The sequence below is a fragment of the Echinops telfairi genome, unplaced genomic scaffold, assembly GCF_000313985.2.
Source record: "Echinops telfairi isolate 266 unplaced genomic scaffold, ASM31398v2 ScPeMD7_7468;HRSCAF=8506_0, whole genome shotgun sequence".
NCBI classification, from domain to species: domain Eukaryota; kingdom Metazoa; phylum Chordata; class Mammalia; order Afrosoricida; family Tenrecidae; genus Echinops; species Echinops telfairi.
The window spans coordinates 10,414,054-10,440,160 of NW_022111369.1; the positions used below are offsets into that span (position 1 = coordinate 10,414,054).

The 26,107-nt window shown below is 37.2% G+C and overlaps 1 protein-coding gene across 1 annotated transcript in view; it reads left to right on the plus strand.

The window, feature by feature from the left end:
* Positions 1-26,107, plus strand: part of TBCK (TBC1 domain containing kinase) — a 187,524-nt gene that overhangs the window by 7,414 nt on the left and 154,003 nt on the right. Inside the window, exon 2 of the mRNA XM_004703452.2 lies at positions 6,950-7,022. Within this exon, the coding sequence (XP_004703509.1) occupies positions 6,950-7,022 (73 nt within the window). The remainder of the gene's footprint in view (positions 1-6,949; positions 7,023-26,107) is intronic.

The following is a 26,107-nucleotide window of genomic DNA, read 5'->3' on the forward strand; positions in this document are numbered from 1 at the left end:
TTTTTGTTTTGCTCTTTCCTTCCTTCCCACTTTGACTTGGAGGTATGGGTGACATGTGGTCTGGTTTAGTAACATTATGTTTTCATGTGTTAGGTTGGCTCCGGAGTCAGGCTTTCCCTGTTCCGTATAGTTCATTCAGACTGCTTCAGGATGATGTTAGTTCTTGATAACCAGGGAGGATGAAGTATGCAATCCCCAAAGCAGGAGAACATTTCATTGGAATTTGAAAACATAGTTTACTAAAAGTTGAGGAAAACATCCTTAAAATGAAAAGAAAAATTACTTAATAGATTCTCACTCATCCCCCTCCCTCTCTTGAGCTTGAAATCGCAGAAGTATTTAGAAGCAGAGTGAAGATTATAAATGAAAATGCATCTCATATAATCTTGACTCTCCAGAAATCCTTTCTGTGGTTGCTGGTGAAACTAATAACAAGATTTTTTTTTTTAACTAATAGGTTTGAAATTCCATTGGAGACTAATATGTTTTTAAAGGACCAATGATATAGTCCTGTTTCTCAGTTGTATGTAAATCTCAACCTACATATCTATAGAGTAAAAGATTAATTGCTAGGACTATGCTCAGGCAGTTGTGCGAGCTGACTGCTGTTGTTAGCTGTTGTCAGGCTTGTTCCAGCCCAAGGTGACCAGCTGCACAGTGGAAGCAAGCACCACCCGGCTCTGCGGCCTCTTCACAAGCATCATGGTGGAGCCCACTGTAGCCACCGTGTAAATTCATTTCTTTGACCATCTCTCAGTGTCACTACTCTTCCACTTGCCAAGCAGGATGCACTTTTCTGAGGACTGATTTCCACTGATGACGTGTTTGAAGTGCATAAGATGAAGTCTCTCTAGTCTTACTTCTAAGGAACACACTGGGTATGTCTTTAAAGACAGAATTTGTTGTTTTGGGCAGTCCATGGTACTTTCAGTATTCTTGCCCAGAACCATACTTCAAATGCCTCAATTCTCCTTCAGCCTACCTTATTCATTGGCCAACTTTCAAATGCGTATGAAGTGATTGAAAATTCAATGGCTACCTGGTGCACCTTAGACTTCAAAGTGGCATCTTTGCTCTTGAACACATTAAAGAGATCTTTTGCAGCAGAGAACTCACGAGAGTAGTCTTAACAAGTGACCAGGAAAGACACAATTCTGCTCTTAAATCTTCTGACTTAATTGAAAATGTTGCACCCAGATTGTCTAGGATAAGTGGCATACTTAGCATAAACTGTCTGTAGTCTTTGATCGCAGTTACAAAACACCTACCCAGCAACACCTAGATCAATGCTTAATTGAATAACTGAGACCTGTAATTTAAATAAGTTAATCCTACTACCTTGTGTCATTTTTACTATATAGATATTTATTTAAATATTATATTTTAATATATTGATGAACTAGTCTCCAATTTTACTGTGGATAACAATAATATCCAAAATAATCCCTTCCTATTATAATAACACATTTTAAGCTCACCTCTTTTTTATTTTCTAGATTAAAAAAATATATAACTTACAAATATTTATTTTTGGCTCTCACCTTATTTACTCCTTTATTATCTTTCCTGTATAACTTTGTGCTTCCTCCAGTTTCTGAGGATTAATGTAAAGCATGCAGTGCAGACTAACCACAGTACTTAGTAAATGATATTTTTCTAAATCTTTGCTAGAAGGAAGGCTATTTCACAATTCTTGCATGTTCGGTGCTTTAAGGTTCATCTTAGTGCCACATTTGGTTTTTGTAAATAATCCCACTATATTGTTGATATGTATTTGGCACATAATGATTCCTAAATATTTTTAGCATATTTTATTCTATGAAAATCTATTCAAACAGAAGTTATTTTCAAACAGTGGTCCTGAGTTTTAGGATGAAGACTCTAATGAGTCCTTGTAAAAACTGACTTGTGTTGCAACCATTGGCTTGGTATATACTCGGTTACCTCTTAGAGAAATTTTTATATTCTGCCAAAGTTTATGGCTTTGCAGAATTAAAATAATCCTTTAAAGTTCCATAGAATCTTGAAGCACAGGCATGCACAGGTTTATGATATTTTGAGGGTGTTTCCAGAAGTCTGACAGATTTTAAACTAGTGCCAAACATGTTGGAGATCTCTCGTAGATGTGGAGCCCTGTGTATATCCAACATAAAATTAGTAATGATGCATGCACATTATTAAATTCTGATGTTTGTGTTGTCTATCATCATCAGTGCTACTGAGGTATTATTTTCTACAGAAGATATAGCTCTGTTTATATAATGACTACGGCCAAATGAGAATCTTTGCCACTTCTTTGTTTTTCCCTTAAAAATAACAAACCTTTGTATTTTTTGTTTATGTAATAGATGTTTTATTGCAGGTTGGTTGAAGGTTCACAGAGAAGATTTCTTTTCCTTTGAACAATTCTTACACATTTTCTACCATCTTGTTAATTAAAATCCCCACAATGTACCAACCCTAAACCACTCATTCTCTGCATTTCCTATTTCGATTCTTCCTTCTCTCGTAATCTTTCTGAACTCTTTTTGCGTAAATGCTGCCATTCTGGTCTCAAAATGTTGATTAAACTAAAATGTGAACCCTCGCTATCTTTTCCATTTCTAATGGGCACATTATTGTTTATGGTTTGGTTAATTAATTTAAATAGTATTTTTTAGAGTAGACACCTATATGCTTGAGGTTCCTGTCCAGACCGTGATGAAAGAAATTTGAAAAGACCATACCGGTTCTTTCTGCCATGTAATTAGTATCTACTGGAGAATTGCTTACTTTAAGGATGTACACTAATTTCTAGAGTTGAAATAGGTGCGACAGTAGAAAAGCACAATGCATAAGAGAGGATATTGTGCAGAACAGATTTGTTTTGAGGGGCCATCAAAGCTTGTCTTGAGGAAGCCACGTTTAACTGAGCTAGAAAAATGAAGAATGGTAGCAAGCACAGTATTTTCTATGAGGGGATACCCCCCAAAACCGGAATTGCACTGGGTGGAATGGAACCTTCATACTGTGCATTTCTTCCACTAGGCAAGCATCTAGCAACTCGCTCTGAGTTAGTGCACTCAGTGGCGTCACCTGGGGATGTTTTCTCTGGTCACAGTGAATTTTTTCTTAAAAGCAGTTTCGATCAAACCTCATTTTTTTGTCATGGCCGATTTAAGAGAACAGTGTTGGGTTGGGAAATTTTGTTCAGGAAAAATGCAGCAGAAATTGTTGTGATGTTGAACACAGTTTATAAGGACAGCACTATGGGAAAAACTCATGCATACGAGTGGTTTTCTCATTTCAAAAAAGGTGGACATCCAACAACTTCCCAAATGGACAAAATGAAGTCATTCCACCAGGTCAGACTGTTCACCAATCTTTCTATTTAGAGGTTATGAAAAGCTTGCACAACAGTGTTCGACAAAAAAGGTCTAATTTGTGGCAGATGGGACACTGGTTTTGCACCCATGACAATGCACTTGCTCACTCAGCCATCTCAGTATGCCAGTTTTGGGCAAAAAACAGCATGCCTCTCTTGCCCCATATGTATGATTGTGGAGTTGTATGTGCCCCTAATAAAATGATTTTAAAAAAAGAGAATGTGGCATCAGGATTGGAGGAAGCCTTATTAACAACCTGCAATATGCAAATGAGACACCTTTGCTTGCTGAAAAGTATGGAGGACAAGAATCGCTAATTAATGAAGATCAAGGACTGCAGCCTTCAGTATGCATGGGAAATCAATGTAAAGAAAACAGAAATCTCCTCTGGACCAAGAGAAATTTCATTATAAATGAAGAAAAAGTTGTGAAGCATTTCATTCTTACTTGGATCCACAGGCATTGCTTATGGAAGCAGTAGTTAAGAAATTCAAGGACATGTTGTGCCTTTGGCAAGTCTGCTGCCCCTCATCAGATGTCTTTAAGTGCTGAAGAGCAAGAGGTCACTTTGAGGACTGAAGTGCACCTGACTCAAGCCTCATGTGCACGTGGAAGTTTGAATTAGGATAAAAGAATTAGAAAGACTGCAGAATTTATTCATTGAATTATGATGTTGAAGAATATTGAAAGTACTGTGGACTTCCAGAAGAACAAACAAATCTGTCTTGGAACAAGTAATAAGAAAGAACAGTGAGCCCTCATCCCATGTACTTTGAACATATAATTAGGAAAAACCAATCCTTGTGTAGTAGTTACATAATCTCTGTCAACTTGATAAATAAATGTAGGGGTGGCTCACTTTTCAGTGAAACAAGTATATCAAGGTGATAATACCACTAGGGAAGTATGCATAACTTAGAATAATCAACCAAAGTTCAGGAGGCTTAGGAAACAAGGAACAAGAAGAAAGGGGTAAGTTTTGTTACATTGTGAGGATTGCAATCAATGAGATAACCCAAAATGCGTATGAATTGTTGAGTTTAATCTTGATTATCTGTTTTGTAAATCTTCACCCAATTCACAATAAAAAGGTTTTTTTTTAAAAAGAGACCTTTTTTGATTGTAGCTTGATGAACTAGAGTTAAAACTTTTAAAAAGAATACAAGAAAAAAAAGATAAAACGACAGAAAGTTACATGGTCAGATGTGATTACTGTTATTATTCTGTCATTTTGGTTTTAGTATCCAAAATATATTAAAGAGTAGGCGTAAATGATTAGCAGGAAAAGACCAGTCAAGAGATTGTTGCAGTATTCTAGCGAGAGATGATGCTGATAAATGGAACAGTCGGTACCGAGTTAGGAAGCATCTGGGCAGTTGAAAAGCAGGACGTTGCAGTGTGTGTCTAGAAAAGGAATCAAGTAAATTTCTGTCCAGGAATTATTCCTGAACTTCTGCTGGCCAGTTAGTAGTACCATTTACTGAAATATACTAATGACAACAGGTTTGAGGAGCAGATTATACATTTTGTTTGGGTTGTATTTTTAAGGTGACTTTTATATTGAATTAGGAAGTTTGTATAAAAGCCTGGAGTATACAACTTTCCTCTAGTTTTTTAATTTTTCCTCCGCCCCACTATCATGACCTCAGTTCTACCTTACAATTCTGGCTAGACCAGAGCATGTACACTGGTATAGATAAGAACTGGAAACATGGGGAATCCAGGACAGATAAACTCCTCAGGACTGATATTGAGAGTAGCCATACCAGGACAGTAAGGGGAAAGTAGGGTGAGAAATGGGGAACCAATCACAATGATCTACATATAACCCCCTCCCAGGGGGATGGACAACAGAAAAGTGGGTGAAGGGAGACTGGTTGGTGTAAAACATGAAAAAAAAATTATAAATTTTGAAGGGTTATAAGGGGAGGGGGGGGGGGGACGGGAAAACTGAGGCATTGATACCAAGGGCTCAAGTAGAAAAAATGTTTTGAAAGTGATGATGGCAACATATGTCCGAGTGTGCTTAACACAGTAGATACATGTATGGATTGTAATAAGAGTTGTACAGCCCCCCAAAAAATGATTAATAAAAATATTTTAAAAGCCTGGAGCTTTGAAGAAAGCTTAAGATAAAGTTTTAGAATTTTTAAATTTGGGAGTTCACGGGGAAATAACAGTAAGAAGACCCCCTTATCGAGGTCAAAGCAATGGGAAGTATTGGAATTTAGTGGGAGTCGGTGTCATTCCACAGCGCCGGTGAGGAGCAGTTGCCTGCTAGGTGCAGTGAGAGCTGAGACACAGACATGCAACTTCCAGTGTCACCTCTGGTGTCCTTCTGGAACTTTGCATTTGAACCCTAAATTATTTGGAGATCAATTTAGCATATAGCTTTTGTTTTCTGTTTTTCTTTCCCTTTTATTTCTAATTAAGGGCGCTTTTAATTTTCAGAGAATTCTAAGGAGCCCTGGTGACACAGTGGTTATGTGCTGGCCTGCGATCTGAAAGCAGCAGTTCAAAACCACCAGGAGCTCCGAGGGAGAAAGCCTGGGCTTTCTACTCCTGTAAACAGTTACAGTCTTCAAAGACATGGGCAGTAGCTCCCTGTCTTATACGGTTGCTAGGAGTCAGCATTGACTCAATATCAGTAAGTGAGTTCAGTGAGTATCTTCTACCCCTATGATGATTTACAGTCTCAGGAAACCCACACAGGCAGTTCTACTCTGTCCTGTATGGTCCCTACGAGTCAAAATCAAAAATAAGAAAGGAAAAAGGTATGTGCTAGCCCTCAGAACTAAACAGTTAATCTGTTAGAAAATAAACATTATATCATATTATTGATTGTGTATACCCCGATTTTGAAGATCTGTGGTTGGTGCAGTGGGGTAAGTGTTGGGCTGTAAGTCACAAGTGTGTGGTTCACACCCTCAAGCTGCTCCTCATGAGAAAGGATATGTGCTCTCCTGAAGGGTCACTGTGAGTCTCGAGCGACTTGATAAAGTTTTCAGCTTTATTTATTTAACCACACATTTCATCGTGGCAGGCCTTGTGATGTCGTAAACAATCCCAAGTTGATGCTTGGGTTCTTTCTCCATAGCCATCACTCAGAACATTTCTACATCTCCCAAGTTTCTGAACCGAATTTCAAAGTCCTTGCGTTTGAACAAGAGTGTATATACAATCTGTTCTTAACTTCCTCGTTCCTCCTTTCTTCTCATCAAAATTTCTTTGTATCTTCATCCAACCTTTTCCTTCTCTCAATCTGTGTAGAAGAATCACTTCTTTTCTCTCAAAATGAAATTTTCCATCTGTTTTTTTTCTTCCTTCTGACCCTCATGGGAAAAACTAGAGAAAAACAGAAAATGGAAAATATCTGTTATTTATATTGTTTTTATATGATATATATCCTATCTTATGTTTTATTAGATATATGTCCTATTCGTCATACTTGGTAATTAATTGTATAATTAATAGAGTCTGAGAAGCTTTAAAATTATTTTCTTTTGTACAATATGTTTATTATTTTATTATTAAAATATTATACTAATAAGTTATAAAGTACATTTGCTTTTTTTTTAATTCAGAAAGACTGGTGGTGGTGGCTGAACACTGTGCACAGAGTCTGGAAGACTTACTTCGAGAAAGGAAACCTGTGAGGTACTGTATAATCTTAGGGAAATTCAATGAAAAGCAGAAATTGGAAAACAAAAGACATTTTAACTAGAAGCTTCAGGGTTTGGGTTTCTTCAGTTTCTTGTATAATGATAAAGTTCAGGTACAAATTTCCCTTTTAAGAAATTTAATTTTCAGGCATCATAGAAATGCAAAATTAATATTGTTCATTATTCAGCCATTGTAATGCAGGCTTTCTCCAAAGTACTTGACAGAAAAAGACAAAATTCCTAAAGAAGAGAACTTGAAATTTTCTTAGTATTGAGTATTCCACTAACTGAGATTAAGATTATTTTCCTTAAAAGGGCACATATTAACTTCTCACAGGGCACTAGTATGTCTAGAGTCACAGTGAATTATGTGAAATAAAGTCCATGTTGTGTTAGTCTGGGTAGACTAGAGAAACAAATTCATTGACACTCATATATGTGTAATAGATAACTTTATATCACAGAGTAATTGTATATTAAGAAAGCATCCCAGCCCAGTCCAGTTTAAGTTCATAGGTCAGATATTAGCCCTTATGTCCAATACCAGTCTATAAATTCCTCTTCAGATTCACACACCACATGCAATGACACTGAATGCAGGAAGATCACAGGCCAGTGGGTGGAAAGTCTTGTGGATCTAGTGGCAGTAGAAGAATCTCAACGCTGACAGGGGTCTCCATGTGGCTCCTCCAGCTCCGGGGCTCTAGCACAGCTCCATGTGCCTCGTCAGCAGGAAGACAATGCAGAGAGAATCTGTGTTATCCCCTTCACACCCCCAAATGAGGTCATCAAGTTGCCACCTGATTGACAGACTAGACTCCATCTCTTTGCACGTTGACAAGAGAATATGTAACTGCCACACATGTTGAGGAATATTGTGAAAAAAAACCACAATATTGGGCAGAGTAGATAGAATGTAATGGTACCTGAATTAAATTAAATTATTTTATTGAATCAAGCTTACTTTCTGTCTATTAAGATGAGTATGTAATTTAACCTTTTATTACAAGTGTACTATTAAGTGACCTTCTTCATAGATATTCTGAAGTTATCTTAACATTTACCAAAATCTTTCTTTAGTGAACAAAACAATTGCATTTGAGCAATCAAAAAACTTGCCATGATTTTTATAGGGTTGTAAATTTGAAGAAATGTTTTTAATCACATTTGAAAAACTTTAAAAAGTTCAATCTAACCATGACCTTACTTAGTGTACAAGGGTAAGTCCAAAAAGCATTGCTACTAGTGCATACATGCACAGGCTTCGTCTTGTGTTTAAACATATCTCTGCGGTAACTGGATGGCTACAGACCAGTTCTCTTAGTAAAACACGTGTCTCAGTCTCATTTGGATGCCTTCTTTTCACTCACAATAATTGCTTCTGGGGTGATCTAAATTCAGAGGGATTGTAACTGTTTTGGGGGATTCCAAATGGATAATCTTGATAGGTTTTATTAAAAAGCTAATGACAGGGCCTCATGATGAATCAATTTTAAGGAAATTAAAAATGGTATTGGTGATGAAAAGACCAAGGAATTATGTCAAAGAGATTTTTTTCATTGTGACAATGCACCTGCTCATTCTTTGAGGTTAGCAAGAGCAGTCCTGCAAGCATTTGTTTGTAAATCTTATCCTATTCTCTTTACAGCTCTGGCCTTGCCCCTTCAGATTTCCTGTTTCTCAAAACTCAAAAAACATTCAAAAGGAACATGGTTTCCATTTTTATATGCCATCCATCTTTTATTTTGTTGTTTTTTTCCTTTAAGAACATACTGCTCTTGCTCACCTGTATAAGTTTATACTTTTCATTATAGGTCATTGCTGCTAGAAACAATTCTCTGGGAAGAGTAGGTGACAGTATAGTAAAAATCAATTCATTTGTAGCAACATCTTAAGAAAACAAGCAAACAAAAACCATCCCTATTTTACCCAAGTGTTTTTATATGAATCGCTTTTTTAAAAAATTTTATTTTATTTCATTGGTCTCTGTGTTAATTATTGTACCAGTATTAGGCTGTTTTAATTACTATAGCTAAGAATATGTGTTTTTTTTAAGTCATTTTATTGGGGGCTCATACAACTCTTATCACAATCCATACATCCATCCATTGTGTCAAGCACTTTTGTATATTTGTTTCCCTCATCATTCTCAAAACACTTGCTTTGTACTTGAGCCCTTGGTATCAGCTCCTCATCTGTTCCCCTCCCTCCCACACTCTCCCTCCCTCATGAACCCCTGATAATTTATAAATTATTATTATTTTGTCATATCTTAAACTATCCGACATCTCCCTTCACCCACTTCTCCGATATCCGTCCAGGGAGGAGGTTATATGTAGATCAATGTAATCTGTTCCCCTTTGTCCCTCACCTTCCCTCCAGCCTGTGAGATCACAAGGCATCGAAGGGATCAGGGATCAGGCATCAAAGAACAACAAAAGAAAAACCATAGCATTGTGAATGAGGGGGAGTGCTGAGTAGGGACCCAGGGCCCATCTGTCGGAAATTGGACATCCCCTTGCAGAGTGGCGGCAGGGAGGAGATGAACCAGTCAGGGTGCAGTGTAGCAATGAGGAAACATGCAATTTTTCTCTAGTTCTTGAATGCTTCTCCCCCCCTCCACTATCATGATCCCAATTCTACCTTACAAATCCTACTGGACAGGAGGATGCACACTGGTACACATAGGAACTGGAAACACAGGGAATCCAGGACAGATGATCCCCTTAGGACCAGTGGTGAGAGTGGTGATACGAATGCTTTTATATGGTCACTCTAGCCATGCTTTGTAATTCCCACATAATGATTGACTGGAACTCTGTAGCTTAATGATTTATGATTCACCAAGAAGTTGCCATGCAAATTAAGTGATTGATGGTCTACTGAAGGAATTGGTTCATGTGTGGCCTCAGTGAGAGGGTCCTGCATTGAAATTGACAGAAGTTGAGGAGGACATCATATAACCAAGAAGAATCTGGAGTGAAGCATGTCCTTTGGTCCTTTGCACCAATGACCCAGTCTCCCAGCACTGAGAACCTCCTAGAGCCAGAAGATAGCTGGTAACAATGAAAAGAGTGAGAAGCAGCAACCGGCTCAGAAGAACCATGTAGGAGTGTAACAATAGCAACAAAATAGTAGTGGTAGACAGGAGACTGTGGACAGCAGATGCAGTGGCCACAGCAAAGAGAGCTCAGTGTCTTTGGGCCTTGAGGCTTGCTGGTGTGTGCCTCTGAGTACTTGGCAGCAAAGCTAAGAGAGAGCTCTAACACTTGTCCTTGTAGGGCAGGGTCCTAATTGCTGTTTTGTGAGTATTTCCTCAGAGGATTCAATTCAGAGGGTTTTCTACAGCAGGGCAAAGTTAGATGCATCTGGGAAGAAAGATTTCAGAAGAGTTTTAAAAAATGTAATGCTTATGTAGCTTATGAGAGGCCTGAGTGTAGCTTTTGCAGGAGTTGGATACCTGCTTCCCTAGGTAGTGTGGACATTGCAGGCCTCGGTAGCATGACCAGAGGTAGCAGCAGAGGCTTAAAAGGGCTTTGCAGCAGAGCCTCAGAAGAACGTATGCAAGGGACTTCCCATCTCTAAGGCAAGGCCCACTGAGTCCTAGTGGCAAAGCACAACCCCAGCAGCATGGTGGTAACTGAAGGCAGTGTTGACAGGAGGACAGTATCTGGCTTTAGGTGCCTATGCAGCCACATAACAGTGAACATGGGTAATGTCGGAGATGGGGAGTGTTTTCCCTTTGGGAATCTGTTGCTATTATTTACTGTTTGCTTCTTACAGATAATAGCTTTTACTTTGCCAACACTGTCTAATGTGTCTGCCTTGATCACACATAGCTTGGCACCCATGGATGGTAGATGCCAGGAGGGATACTTGCCTCATTTCTGACAGTCTTAAGTTTGAGAAATAACCTGTCTGCATGTGTAATGCAGAAACAAAGACACGTGTATTCATAGATTGTGATGGTTTAGGTGTGATGGGTAAGCCAAACTTTGCTGGACCATGATTTTCAATGGTTTGGCATTCATGATATAGTCAACCCCTATGAAGAGAGCTGATATAATGGAATCACCTACATGATGAGCTCTTCTGTGAGCAATCAATTGAAAGGGCGTTTTGTCGAGATTGTCTGCTTCCAACATATGTGGACACGCAAGCAATACTTGCTTTACTAGATTTGTATCCTGCTTCTGGCTTATCACCTGATCTCCAGTTCTTTGCACTTGAGCCAGCAGTTTCCTCTATTGTCTGCTAATTCTGAGCCTTTACCCTCTGTAGACAGTGATCAACAGCCTGCCATCTTACCTGCTGACCTTAGATATATTAGCCTCTGCAGCTAGCAGCATATCTTCTGACCTGCTGATCTTGTGTCATCGGTCTGTACATCTACATGAGACAGGATAAGCTTATAGCCTGCCATCTGACTCATCGCCTTGGATTGGAACTTGCTAGCCATTGTAATTTCATGAGCCATTTCATTGTAATATACTGCCCTGAATGTGATTATATGGGTACATATGGAAGCTTCACTGGCTTTGCTTCTCTACAGAAGCCAGCCTCATACACTGCGCCTGAGCTAACTTAAAAAAACAAATTGAAAAACTAGTATAGATGATAAAACCCACCTATATTATGATTCTGCAATTTTACTCCTAGGAAACAGGCCTCCTTAAAATTGCACCTTTGGCACCTCACTTGCAGCCACTTAGTTCTAACCCTGCTTCATTATTTAACTAAGAGAAAAGTGTATATTCATCTAAAGATTTGTACAAGAATGTTCCTAGAAACATTATTCACCATCGTCCAAAACTGGGAAGAAATCAAATATCCAGGAGCTGGATAAACAAATTATGGTGTTCAGTAATAAAAAGTCATAAGCTACTGTTATATACAACACTTGAATGAATCTTAAGAATATTGTGTAGAGCAAAAGAAGCCAGATAAAGGATGGCAGCCTTTCATTTATGTGAAGATCTAAAACAATCCAAATTCATTCATGGTTTATAAGAATAAAAGTAATGGTTGATCCTGGTGGTGGGGAGAGAGTAATAGAAGAAATTATTTAAATGGACTTGAGGAAGCTTTCGAGGGTGATTGAATTTCAGATATCTTAACAGGTATATTACCTCATCACCTTTCTTCAATACATTTGTGCTTGCTTGCATGAGGATACAATTTTGTTGATAGAAGCATATCCTCTAAGGGAGGGGATAGGTGAACATGAGTAGGATTAAATGCATAATTCACATGATATTTTAATGCATTGCACTTTAAAATCATATTTCTATGTACTTAAAAATAGAACATATAGTAGCTTTTCAATACTGTAATTTTATTCAATTGACATGTCCAAGTTGTGTAAATAAAATACTAATTTTAACCATTCTGTTGATACATTACAAATCAATCATTTTCATGTGAACTTTAGAATATAAAATTCACTGCTTAATGCCTCTAAGTAGAAATTATTCAGATTAAATTTGAACTTGTTATCTGATCCCTCCATCTAAATTAGCTTTGTTGAAAACTATTTGATTGTTCTACATAGTTGGATTACATTAGTCTTTATGAATAGCCATTTTGCTTGCTGAGTTGGTGTACTGCAATTCTAATTAATTCTGTAACCTGTTTATGGAAAGTGAGAAGATGTTCTTATGGATCATGAATCAGTTCTTTTCCTTATACACAAAAATAAGCACCCTGCACCTGTAAGAAAAGCTGATGCAAAGTGAACAGGAAATCTTCTGTTTAGATAAGCTGCAATTTGAGCCCCGTGAGTTTTACTTGACCATCTGTCTCTAACTACTGCAGAACTGCCAGTTGTCTGGTAGTTATTCACAGCTGATTTTCTAAAGTTAAGTGCCATTTAAGTCTTATATCTGGATTTCACTTTTGGAAAAAAAAAGAATCCTTTGCAAAATTAGTCAGATGAAGAACAGGTTAATGAATGAACAGGTTAATTTCTCACAGAGAGAAATCTGTGCTGATTTACTAACTACTTTTCAAGAAAACTTTGATATTGTTTACCTAAGCAATGGTGTGATAAAACATTGTAGTACTTTGCATTATGATTATATTACATCTTAAGACTATTTCATATCACCCTGGAGGTGGGGTATTCTCTCTATATTTTTAATGGCTGTAAAACTCCTTTGAAAATTCATGTTATCCAAACCAAATAATAGTTTTTTACTATGATCTGGGGGAATGATCAAGTTAGTCCTTTATAAAGTAATGTTATCTGTACAAATAGTTTGTTAATGTGGTTTAAAGAAGAGAATTATTCACCATTTTCTTTATAGCCCATTCAGGCTTGAGTATAAGGAATTCACTTTTAGAGAAATCTGCTGTCTTTCCAGTGGTCTTTATATGTTACCTGTGCCAGAACATATGCTTGCCAAGATTTCTCTTCAGTTTCAGTTAAGTGATCACAATTATTTGTTGGAAACATAAAAGAACAGAATTTAATTAAATGCCTATAACCATGAGGTTTCAAGAAAAAGGACAACGTTTTGGAAGATTTTGTTTGAAGTCCTCTCATATTTGGTGCCTGTGAATCTACTTAATTGCTACTCTAAAGCTAGATTCAAGATACTGAAAAGAGGAGAAATTTAGACTTCAACTTTTCTTTGAAATATTTTCCAGTGAATGCCCCAAAAGGTGATACACCTTCATCATCCTTATTAAAGCAAGCATGAAGAAAAAGTTTGGCTTTTAAGTCTACATGATACGTGGAAAGTTTCCCTTCTCTATTAGTATTATTCAGAACTTACACGTTTGCAAAAAGTGCTTGCAAATATAGTCATGGGCATACATTCAGGAGAATTTTGGCATTTGCAATAGAGTTTCATTGTCCTCAAATTTGCAAGGGAAGGTGGGGTGGGCATTGTAGGCATCTTTCTTTTATAAAACACATTTTTTCATATGTTTTTAGGATTACAGTTTGAAAACTGACCAGAGAAGCATCAGTATTGTGGAGGTTATACATGGAGACTGTGGTGGGAAGCCAACTTTGTCTGTAGCTGTTTAGTAGCTTGATGGAAAACATGAGCTGACTGACTCGGATGAGTAAATTTTATTTGCCCCCGTTATAAGATTGCCTACTCAGTGAACTGGATACCCTAAGAGAATTTTGGACACACTCTGGAATTTGGTCCAGAGTTAGATAATGAGGGACAGATTACAGTCATCTGGAACAGAGTAGTCTTATTTTAGAATATAAGGTAGTGGTAGAAGCTGAGGCATTTATGCATTTTTGGCTATCAAAGACCCTAGTTTCAAAATCCATGTTAAATTATGGCTACAAGTTAAAAAAATTAAGGTTAAAAAAGGGTTTTTGGGTTTTTTTTTTAAGCAAAACAGATAGTGAGTATTAATACAGAACACACTCAGTGGCTTGCGATCTTTGCTTTCTTCTATTCTTATGTCCCAGGATGCATCCAGTACTATTAATATGATATTGGTGATATTTCTTATATCTCTACTGTTGTCTACATATTTTAGTTCAGGTATCCACTAACAAACACCATGGCTTACAGTCTTTTAACTGGTCTCCCTCCCTTGAGTCTATCCGTACTTGTCAGTCCTGCTTTCTACTGTTATATAAATATTCTTAAAGTTCAGCCCATTCCCTGCTGAAGCACATTTGGTGGTTCTGCACATTCTTTTTCTCTGAATACAGTGTAATTTATAGGTGTAAGATCTGACTCCAGTCACATTCTCTTTATGATTTCTAAATAGTGTACAAATAGGGCTAGTAGGGTTTTTTTTTTTTGTTACCACTATAAAGTTGTAGAGATTTATTGCCTGAGAATGGAAATGCACCATGAAGACTGCTATGTTGTCTTCGCCCAACCATACATCTCCAGTGTTTAGCACAATGTGTAAAACTTCTTCCAGTAATGTGGCTCCCTATGTGCTTTTCATCTCACACAAACCGTAACTGATATGTTGCTTCAATAAAGCAGTATAATACGTTGCTGCTCTCTGTTAGTAAAACACCATTCCTTTTCTAGCACATCCTTTCTTGCATATATTACAGAATTAAGGAAGGTGTGGATCAGCTTCTCCAATCATAAATGTTTTGACACCTTTACTTATTCATTTTTCTGTCTCTTAAAGTTGTTAGCATAAGGTTAATCGATGGTAAATCAATTAGTGAATAAACGAATTACATTTGAATTCAATCATGTAATTTTGAATTTTTTTTTCTATAATCTTCTTGTAATCATGTGTCAGATTTTTATTTCCCAAACAAATAAGCTTGGGTGAAGATATGGTAGAAATAGTATCCTGTTAATTAATTTATAATTTTCTTTTAAAGTGCTTTTAAGATAAAATGATTTTCCAGATTACTTGAAACAAATTTTGATTGGTTAAGAGCATATCATGATTTGTTTATTTAATAATTTTTAATAATTGTTGACCTCTTTGTGTGTGAGGAACTCAATAGTGATGCTACTCAACAGTTCCAACCTACCAGCTGCGCCACAGATCAAAGATTCGTCAGACTGCTTCTGTAAACTGTAAAGATGTATAGCCTCAGAAACTTTGTGAAGAAGTTTTCTGTCATAAGACCATTCAGACTCTGAATCATCTGTCTCCAGGACAGCAGATTTAATTGGTGTTCAAAGTGTTAATTTATGCTGTTGGGAAATAATATCGTATATTATTCACTTACTGTGCATTATTGTTAATGTAGCTAACATTTAATTTCTTATTACTATATTGTAACTAAAGCATTCATTTGATCTGATTTTGATGTCTTTATGGCAATATATTCTCCTTCCCTCCTCCCTTCCTTTTTTGTTTTTTGAACTTCCATACGTGGGTACTTATGAGTGTTGCTGCTGTTAGGTGTTTTGCACTCGTTCTTGACTCATTGTGACAGAGAATTGTGCCGTAGCGTTTTCTGCGCTGTGCTATTTACAAGAATGGATCCCTAGGTCTCTCAGAGCTATTATAGGTTATGTTCAAATGGTCAACCTTTCAGTTAGTAGTTGAACATTAACTACTTTGTGTCACTAGGTCTCTTTTATTAATAAATAGTACCTAGGAAAAGTCACAAATGGAAGTGACAGACAATAAAGATGTATTTGTATTACTCTAATAATAATGAAGATCCGAGGCTACCGCCTTCAGTACAGGTCACAAGACAACGTAAAGGAAGTATAAATCCTTACAACTGGACCAATAGACAACCCTATCATAAATAGAGAAAACAATTAAAGTTGTCAAGGGTTTCGTGTTACTTGAACCTACAATAAATCTGCATGTAAGCTGCACTTAAGAAAAATAAAATAGATTGCATTGGTTAAGGTGCTGCACAGACCTAATAGTTTTGAGTCTTGAGAAGCAAAGATGTTACTTTGGGGACTAAGGTGCCTGTGGCCCAAGCCGTGACATTTTTAATTGTCTTATGTGCATTTGAAAGCTGACAATGCATCAGAAAAGCTGGACTAGAATTGCAGCATTTAAACTGTGGTGTGGGTGACAAACACTGAACGTGCCTCAGATCATCATAAGAACAAATACATCTTTCTTGGAGGACTGTTGTACAGTCAGAATACTCTGAGAACAAGCCTGTTGAGAAGGGTGACACCGTGGCTGCGGCACTAGATTTAAACATAACAACAGTGGTGAGGGTGGCACAAGGCTGGATGGTGGTCTTTCGTGACTGACTCAGAGGCACCTAACAGGAGCGGTATGGAGTTGAAAGTTTGATCAGTATCATTGTAGAAGAGAGGAATTCACAATAACTCATTCCACATTTTCTCCCAAGTCTGTCTCAAATTCTAAGTATTCGCTGACTGGTCAGCATATTATTGAAAAGAGAATCATCTGAGTGTGATAGACTTTCTGCAAAACTATTAAGAGGGAGTAGGTATTTAGAAAAAACCTTTTCTAGGCAAATGTAAGTGAGTTTCAGGCAATATTTGTCTGATTTCATTAGATCTTTAAGGAGCTCTGCTGGCACAGTGGGTTGGGTGATTGACACCTCGCCAGAAGTTCAAAGCCATCAGCCACTCCGCAGCACAAAGGGGTGGCGGTCGGCTTCTGCAAGATGCCAGCTTCTGAATCCCTATGGGGCAGTTCTCCTCAGTTCTATAGCGTCTTAGGAATTGGAATCCACTAGATGGCAATGGATTTGATTTGGTGTTTTAATTAAAATTTTAGATTATAAACTAAGTAGTTAATGGAATTAATATGTAACTTATAATTGACTTCATTAATTAACATAGTGAACATGGTTTTTTATTAGCTATACATTGTTGGCTGGATTGCTATTAGTTGGAGTCTCGTCAGCTGGACTTTTGGTGTGTTTGAGGGCATGTTGTGACTGTGGTGTCGGTCAGTCTGAGGGAGGGTTTCCCTCTTTTCTGCCAGGAACTGTGATGTTTTCTCCTAGACGGTCATCTTTCCCGATAATGTGCCCAAAGTAACTGAGTCAGCATCTCACTCTCCATACTTCCTAGGAGCACTCTTCTAGTTCTTCTAAGACCGGTTCATTTGGGTTCTAGTGGTCCTCAGCAGGTTCATTTCTCTTCTCCAGTACCACTGTTATCATGTGTCAGTTCTTTTGGTTTGTTTTCCCATTCTCCAATTTTTGCACAAATATGAGACAATTGAAACACTCTGGCGTGGGTTAGACATACCTTAGTTATTAAAGTAATATCTTTACATTTTAGAACTTTAAAGAAGCCTTTTACAACAGATTTGGCCAATGCTATGTATTCACTGATTTCAAAGTCAGTGGTTCAAATCCACCAACCAATGTTCAGAAAAAAGAGGATTCTGCTCCTGTAACGGTTTATCTTTAGGAGTAGTTTTACTCTGCCCTGCAAAGAGAAAGCTAAATAGTGCATAGTTGTAGTATTGCCATGTAAGAATGAGAGCTGGTATTATCCTGCTTTTAACATTTCAAAATAAATTCAAAGCTGAATTCCATGTGAAATCTCAAAATTTCTAAATGTTACAGATTAATTTAAAAGTATTAAAATACCACAGTTTCGCCAAAGCTGAGTAATAAACTCTTTCAAAGAGCACCTTGATTTTTTTTATCAATTTAAAAAGTTTAATTATGTACAATGTACATATCTTCACCTTGGGAAGTGGGTAAGAAGAAATGGGGTCTGTAAACATTTTGTTTTTGTAAGCAAGGATCTGTTTAGTAAAGTTTATTTCTTTGGAAACATCTTTAGGAAGGACCCCGTGAGGCTGCTCTACCCTGTCCTGCTGTCAGTCAGCATGGCTCAGCAGCAGTGGACTTAGGGTCGGGGTTTGGTGTTATATTTCCCACTTTGTAAATTTGCAAACGGAGGCAGTATGAAGTTGGAATACCCCCAAAGCATTTAAGAATCTCCTGGCTTCCTGTCTGAACCTTAAACCTCTAGACTATGTTTCCATATGTTTTTCATTTTATCAAAGTAATTTTTGCCGAGAAAGGTAAGTTATCTAGTATTCAAATTAGAAAGTTGATTTCCCAATTTGTTGTACTCCATCAAGGACTGTGGTGCTCCTTGGGTAAAAGTTTCTTCCTGTGTAGGATCCCTGTGAGTGGAATCCACTCCCTGGCAGTGGTTTGGTTTGGGGTCAGTGACTTCCTGGAATAGGTATGACCCATTCCAGCAGTGAAGCTTTTCAGTCTCGTTTCTTTGGAGTCAGAGCTCAGTGGTAAAATAGTGCTCAGTCTCACAACTTAGAGACATATGGACTGACTGATTTTCCTTAGATTTTGGGTAGCAGTTAAGCAGTATAATTTCTGTTTCAAAGCAGCTGAATTTAGGACATAATGGTCCTTAAATTTAATATTGATGGTATCATTTCACCAATGTAGGGAAATTATTTGTTTCCTTCACTCAAATAAAAAAACTTTAGGCTTTATTTTTCTTATCCGAATTATAGAATATAGACCAGTTCATCATTAAAAATTATTCAGTAGTTGACTTCTTTCTTTTTGCGGTTCACAAAGGAGAGTTTGTGTAAAAGACAACTGAGGGTCACATGGTTGTTGTTATCAAAGCGTTAGTATTTTGTTTCTCCTCTCTAAATCACACAGTAGCTAATGATATTTCATTTGTTTGGTTTTTTTTCCCTCTTAGCAGTTTTCCTCAGGCAAATACAAAGTAAGGAAAGTTTTTGACCAAAAGGAAAATTTCTGAGAGAGGGATCAGGTTTTATAAGGTGAAAGAACATCTTGAACTCATCGGATTCAGAACTGTTTCCTCCCTTGATTTTCTGACAATATGGGTGTTTTGGCTTATGGAGTGGCCCTTACAAATATCATGGATCTGAGAAAATAGCATGTGTGGTTTTAGGTACCACCTATACATGAATGACTTCCAAATCTATCTCAGCAGCCCTGACCCTTCAGTCTTTTTCCTGGAAATCTGAATAGCATCTGTCTTGGAAGAACGGCAAAAATTTAAAAGATCAATAGTTTGAAGCCAATAAGAATCTCCCTTAAATTAATTAATCTAATCCCCAGTTTTAGTAAGATATTAACAGCATTATTCTGTAATGCACCGTGCCCGGGTTCATTCCTGAATCTTTCAATAAATAATGAGAGCGCAGTGGGCAAGGTATGTTTTCAGCAAGTGTGTGCACCCAAGGTGTTTTTGTGTTCTTGGCAGACTGGAGGATTGCACATTCTCCCTTATAAATTAAGACTGGTTATACATTACTTTTTGACATATTTTCTTCAGCTATTATTTTTATTGGCGATGAGGAATTTAGTCTATTTATCTCTACCCTCGTTTAGCACCCTGTCCTGCTATACATTTATTGAACACCTATTATTTGATATATTATTTATTGAACACCTACCTTGTAGGTTCTATGGTAAGTATAGAGGGTTAAAGTAAAAAATGCTAGGACTTACTTTAGGTACAATAGGAGAGACAAAACTATACAGAAACTTAAAAAATCAAAAGCAAATATCCCATTTCAAGGGGCGCAATTCTCTTTCATAGTAACCCTTTAAGATGATAGAACTTCTCCATTGGCTTTTTGAGACTGTAAATGTTTATGGAACCAGACAGTCTCAGCTTTTTTCCCATGGAGCATCTGGTGAGCTTACACCACTGACTTCTTAGTGAGCATAGCCCATTGTAACCCAGTGTGCCACTAATGATGTTTTTGTGTGCCATTATGTTGGTTCTTACCCATAGCAACCCTATGTCCAACAGACTGAAACACTTCAACATCCTAACAATTGTTATGTTGGATACAGTTAATAAGTCCTGCAATGATGTTCTGTTGAAATACAGTAAAGGAGAGTAGTACATTTCTTCTTCCAGGGTATAGAACAGAAGAAATAATAGAAAAACTAATAGGTCAATGATGCTAGACCTAAATTTATGATTTATGAATTCATAAGATGCACAATTCAATAAGATGAAATTATTGATAATCCTAGGTGTATGTGTGTGTACAGTCATGCATGAGGGAGTTTCAAAGAGTGTGAAAAGATAGTGGAATTTTTTAATGAACCTTTAAAAATTCCTCTCATTGATGAGCCAGTCAGGGTACAGTATAGCAATGATGAAACATACATGTTTCCTCTAGTTCTTTAATGCTTCCTCCCCCCTCCCCACTATCATGATCCCAATTCTACCTTACAAATCCAGCTAGACCAGAGGATGTACACTGGTACAGATAGGAGCTGGAAACACAGGGAATCCAGGACAGATAAACCCCTCAAGACCAATAATGGGAGTAGCAATACCAGGAGGGTAAGGGTAAGGTGGGATAGAAAGGAAAACCAATCACAAGGATCTACATATAACCCCCTCCCTGGGGGATGGACAGCAGAAAAGTGGGTGAAGGGAGACGTTGGACAGTGTAAGACATGACAAAATAATAATAATTTATACATTATCAAAGGTTCATGAAGGAGGGGGTGGCAAGGAGGGAGAGCAAGAAATGAGGATACCAAGGGCTCAAGTAGAAAGCAAATGTATTGAGAATGATGATGGCAACAAATGTACAAATGTGCTTGACACAATTTATGTATGTATGGATTGTGATAAGAATTGTATGAGCCCCCAATAAAGTGATTTTTAAAAGAAAAAATTCCTCTCATTTTTTAATTCTATTTTTTCATGAACTGTTTGAAGCCCCAATACATATGTATGAAGCATAACACAAGATCTAGAACAAACTATGAAATATGGGTATCAAGAAGGTACTAAGTGAGGGAACAGAGAAGACTCAGAAAATGAGAGGGCTCAAGTCGTGATGAAATTAGAGGACAGAGCCTCAGAAATGAGAAACAGAGAAGTGTATGCATGTTAGGCAGGGTTCTCTAGAGAAACAAAACCAGGACACTTAGGATTATATGTGATCATATATATATATGATTATATAAAAGGATGGGTTTATATAACAAGAAGGACTATAACAACTAATTACTCCACACAGCAGTACAGAGGGCTCATTTTAACAAGGAGTAGAGAGCAGAGTCTTCCCTTGGGCAAGACAATCAGGATGGGGCAGCTGTAGAAGAAAGATGAGAAGTTGAGGCATAGCAGAGGCCAGTAATGCCAAGCAATCGCTGGATCCTCAAGAAGCATAGTGAATCAGGTCTGATGGAACCTCAAACTTTAGTGATGCACGTACAGCAAGGCTACAGGATCCATGGGTTGGCTTGGCCCACAATACCGTAGCATACCAGTGAGGCAAAGGACAAGCTCAGTCACCAGAGCGCCTGTCTGATTACTGGGGAGAAAGAGGGAAGAGGGCTGGCCTTGAAAAGCCATTTATCTCATTGCAACCTGGTTAAACTCTGCCCCTTGGTTCCTTTGGAAGCCTAGTTGGCACAGTAAACCTAACTATCACAGTACAAGATTGTTTTTAAAATCTGTGTATTGAAAGTAAAAACATTAGAGATTGAGAAGTATCTCATGGTAATAGCTTGTATTTGGGAATATTCACATGGGCTAGATGAAAACCTGTAGCTTTTAACACATGAAGCAAACCACTCTCTAAAGGTATTAAACCAGTGTTCTTTGCCTCATGTGATTATGTTTTAACTCAAACTAAACTTACTGCCATCCAGTCAATACTGACTCGGTGAACTACCTGAACCAAAAAGTGACAGATGGCTTAGGAATGATGAAAACGGACCCACACAGTATAAATTTCTTTTAAAATACATCTGGAAAAAACTGAAAAAAAACATACTTCCAATTCTAAAGCGTAATGTATGTGATAACATTATACCATGGTCAAAATTTAAATACAACCAAGTTGATTTTTGTCCTCAAGTAATCAGCAATTGTTTCTTTTGTTGTGGTTGTTGGTGGTAGATTTTTCTCTTTTAGTTTTTCTCTTTCCCAAACTCTATAACTTTTGGAGATATACATTTTATCTCTCACCACTCATTTGTCAGTTTGTGATCCTATGGTGGCTTGTGAAACTGGAAGCTATACACTACGGCTATTTCACATACCTGTGGGGTCACCCAAAGTGAATAGGTTTCAGCATAGCTTCCAAAATAAAAAAGAATAGACTGTCAACTTGGAGGAATTAGCTGCCGAAAACATTTTACATTGCATCAAAACTCTGTCAGATACTGGAGGCCTAATGAATAGAAGCAGACCAATGTCAGAGATACTGTGAGAAGATGAGCCCCTCAGGTCAGAAGGCACCCAAAATATGACTCAGAAACACCTGTCTTCTCAGAGTAAAATCACATGACCTGAATGGAGTAAGATCTGTGGCAGTAAAGGCTCCAGGACTTTCATTGGATGGTGGGCATGGTTTAAAATGAGATGGGAAAAAATACAGCTGTAAAAATCTGTTAATATCTGGAACCTGGAATATATGAAATGTGAATCTAGGAAAATTGGAAATCACCTGAAATAGAATGCATAAAAATCAATATCCTAGGTGTTATTGAGCTGTAATGGATTGGTATTGTCCATTTTGCATCAGAAAATTATTTTGTTTCCTTTGCTGGAATTAATCACAATCAGGAGGAATGGCATTGCATTCATAGCCGAAAAAAAATTTTCAAGATTTACCGTGAAGTACAAAGCTATCTGTGATAGGGTTCTATCTGTCTGCATATAAGGAAATCCAGCCAATAAAACGATTACTCAAATTTATGCACCAACCACTAAAGCAACTGATGAAAAATGAATAATATTCTATACCAACATCTTCAGTCTGAAATGGATTATTGATAATTATTGGTGATTTGAATGCAAATTTTGGAAACAAAGAGGAAGGAATAGTAGGGGGAAAATGGTCTTGATGATAGAAGTGAAACTGGAGATCACATGATAGAATTTTACAAGACCAATGATTTCTTCAAACAAATATTTTTTTTAAGAACACAAAAGGCAAAGTTACACGTGGACTTCTCTAGATGAAATAAACAAAATGAAATTGACAACATCTATGGAGAAGTTCAATATTAGCAGTTCTAATCAGGCCAGGGTCTGAGTATAGTAAAACTAAAACTGAAAAACTAAAAGAGTATAGTAATGACCATCAATTGCTCATATGTAAGTTCAGATTGAAGCTGAAAAAACTTAAAACAAGTCCACAAGAGAATACACAGTACCGAAAAGAACTCATCAACATTTCTATTTCAGAGGTACCATATGAGTAAGCACCAGTGGTACTGAAGGAAGTTCAAGCTGCACTGAAAGCATTAGCCAAAAACAAAGCCCCGGGAATTGATGGAATACCAGTTGAAATATTTCAACAAACTGCTGATGAAGCACTAGAAGCACTCACTGGTCTATACCAGGAAATTTGGAAGACAGCAACTTGGCCAACGGACTGGAAGAGATCTTTATTTGTGCCCATTCCAAAAAATGTGACCCAAAAGCATGTTTAAATTATAGAACAAATTCATTAATATCACATGTACATAAAATTTTGCTGAGGGTCATCTAATAACAGTTGCAACAGTACATTGATAGGGAGCTGCTAGGGATGACGGCTGAATTCAGAAGAGGACATCAAACAAGGGATATCATTACTAATGTCAGATGGATCTTGAATGAAAGGAGAGAATACCAGAAAGATGTTTACTTCTGTTTTATTAACCATGTCAAGGCTTTCAACAGAACAAGTTATAGATAACCTTGAGAAGAATGGGAATTGTTGAAGATTCCATTGTGCTCATGGGAAACTTGTCTATTGATCAAGAGGTAATTGTGCTAACAGAACAAGGGAATACTTCATGGTTTAAAATTAGCAAAGTTCTGGGTCAGGCTGCTATCCTTTCTCCATGTTTATTTAGTCTTTAAGCTCAGCAAATAATGTTGCATCAGGATTGGAGGAAGGCCTAACTAACAACCTTCGCTATGTAGATAACACAACCTTGCTTGCTGAAAGGGAAAAGGGCTTTAAACACTTGCTGATGAAGATCCGTTATTGTGGTCTTCAGAATGGATTACAACTCAATGTAAAGAAAATAAAAATGCTCACAACAGGACCAATAGTTAGCATCCTGATAAATGGGAAAAGATCAAGATAAAAAGAAAAGATCAAAGTTGTCAAGTATTTGATCTTACTTGGATAAATGCTCATGAAGTAACAGTCGAGACATCGAAGGACCCATTGCATTGGGTAAATTTGCTGCACAAGACCTCTTTAAAGCCGAGATGTTACTTTGAGGACTAATGTGTGCTTGAACCAAGCCACAATATTTTCAATTGTCTCATGTTCATGTAAAATTTGCACACTGAATAAGGAAGCCCCAAGAAGATTCTATAATACTAGGGAAGAATATTGAAAGTACTGTGAGCTGCCAAAAGAACAAACAAATCTGTCTTGGAAGAAATACAGCCAGATGCTTCTTGGAAGCAAGTATGGCAAAGCACATCTTATGTACTTTGTACACATTTTCAGATGACATCTGTCCCTCGAGAAGGACATCACGCTTAGTAAAGTAGAAGGGCAACAAAAGAAGAAGGCCCTCAATAAGATGGATTGACATAGTAGCTGCAACACTGGCCTCAAACATAGGAACAATTGTGAGATGGCGCAGGACTGTGCATTGCCTTATTCTATTGTGCGTAGGGTCTTTATGAATTGGAACCGACTTGATGGCACCCGGGAACAGCACCATTTGATCTCATAAATGTACCAAAAACATTTCCTTGTTTAATTTTCCACTGAACACAGAAAGGCTCTGGTACCTTAATCACTCTTATTTAAAAACCTTTTATAAATTTACTGTTCCCTCTAACTATATTGTCGGCCTCTTAGTTATAGGGAGTAAGTCTTCCTTTTATCATCTGAGGGACTGATATGATAATAGGCACCTAATAGCCATTCATTTAATGTGCTTGAGTGTAAAGGAACATATCTTAACATGTAATCTTGCTTTATTAGAAAACAGTCATATTATGTTATATGATATTATAGAATAATAACCAGAAATTTTATGCTCATTAAACTTGCTCATAGAGTTTTGGGAACAATTGTAGCTGAGGAAATGCTACCACTTAAGTCTCCCAAGTAACAATGGTAATTGAAAATTTCTAAGAGGAGAATACTTTCTGACATGAAGTGTAATTTATATTTTCCAGGTTCTTTATGGGTTTGTCTGTAAATAAAATTTCGATGTGAGAATTGGGTAGTATACAATTTTATTGTTTTGTGTGAGCATATGGTCTGGATTGCCATCTATTAATCTTAAATATTTTCAAGTCCAGGTATAACTAAACTGTAGCACTGGACTGTTATGGACTATGATAATTTTTTAAAGCTTTGCTTTTATATTGTAATTTCATTACAAAAAAAACAAGCCCATTGCCATGGAGTTAAATCAGCTTTATGAGAACTCTAAGGATTCTTAGACTTAAGGCTATAAATCTTTATGGAAACAAAAAGTTTCATCTTTATTTCATAGTGGGTCTAATAGGTTTGAACTGTTGACCTTGCAGTTAGCAGTCCAACTTTTATCTACAGTGCAGCTACTTAAAAAAAAATTTCCTTGACCTCTGTGATTAGCAGTGTTAAAAAACACAACTTTAAAGATTAAAAGAATACAAACCTTTACAACCACTAATTCTTCCTTTCCTCGTTAAAAATGATAACATTTTTAAAAATCTT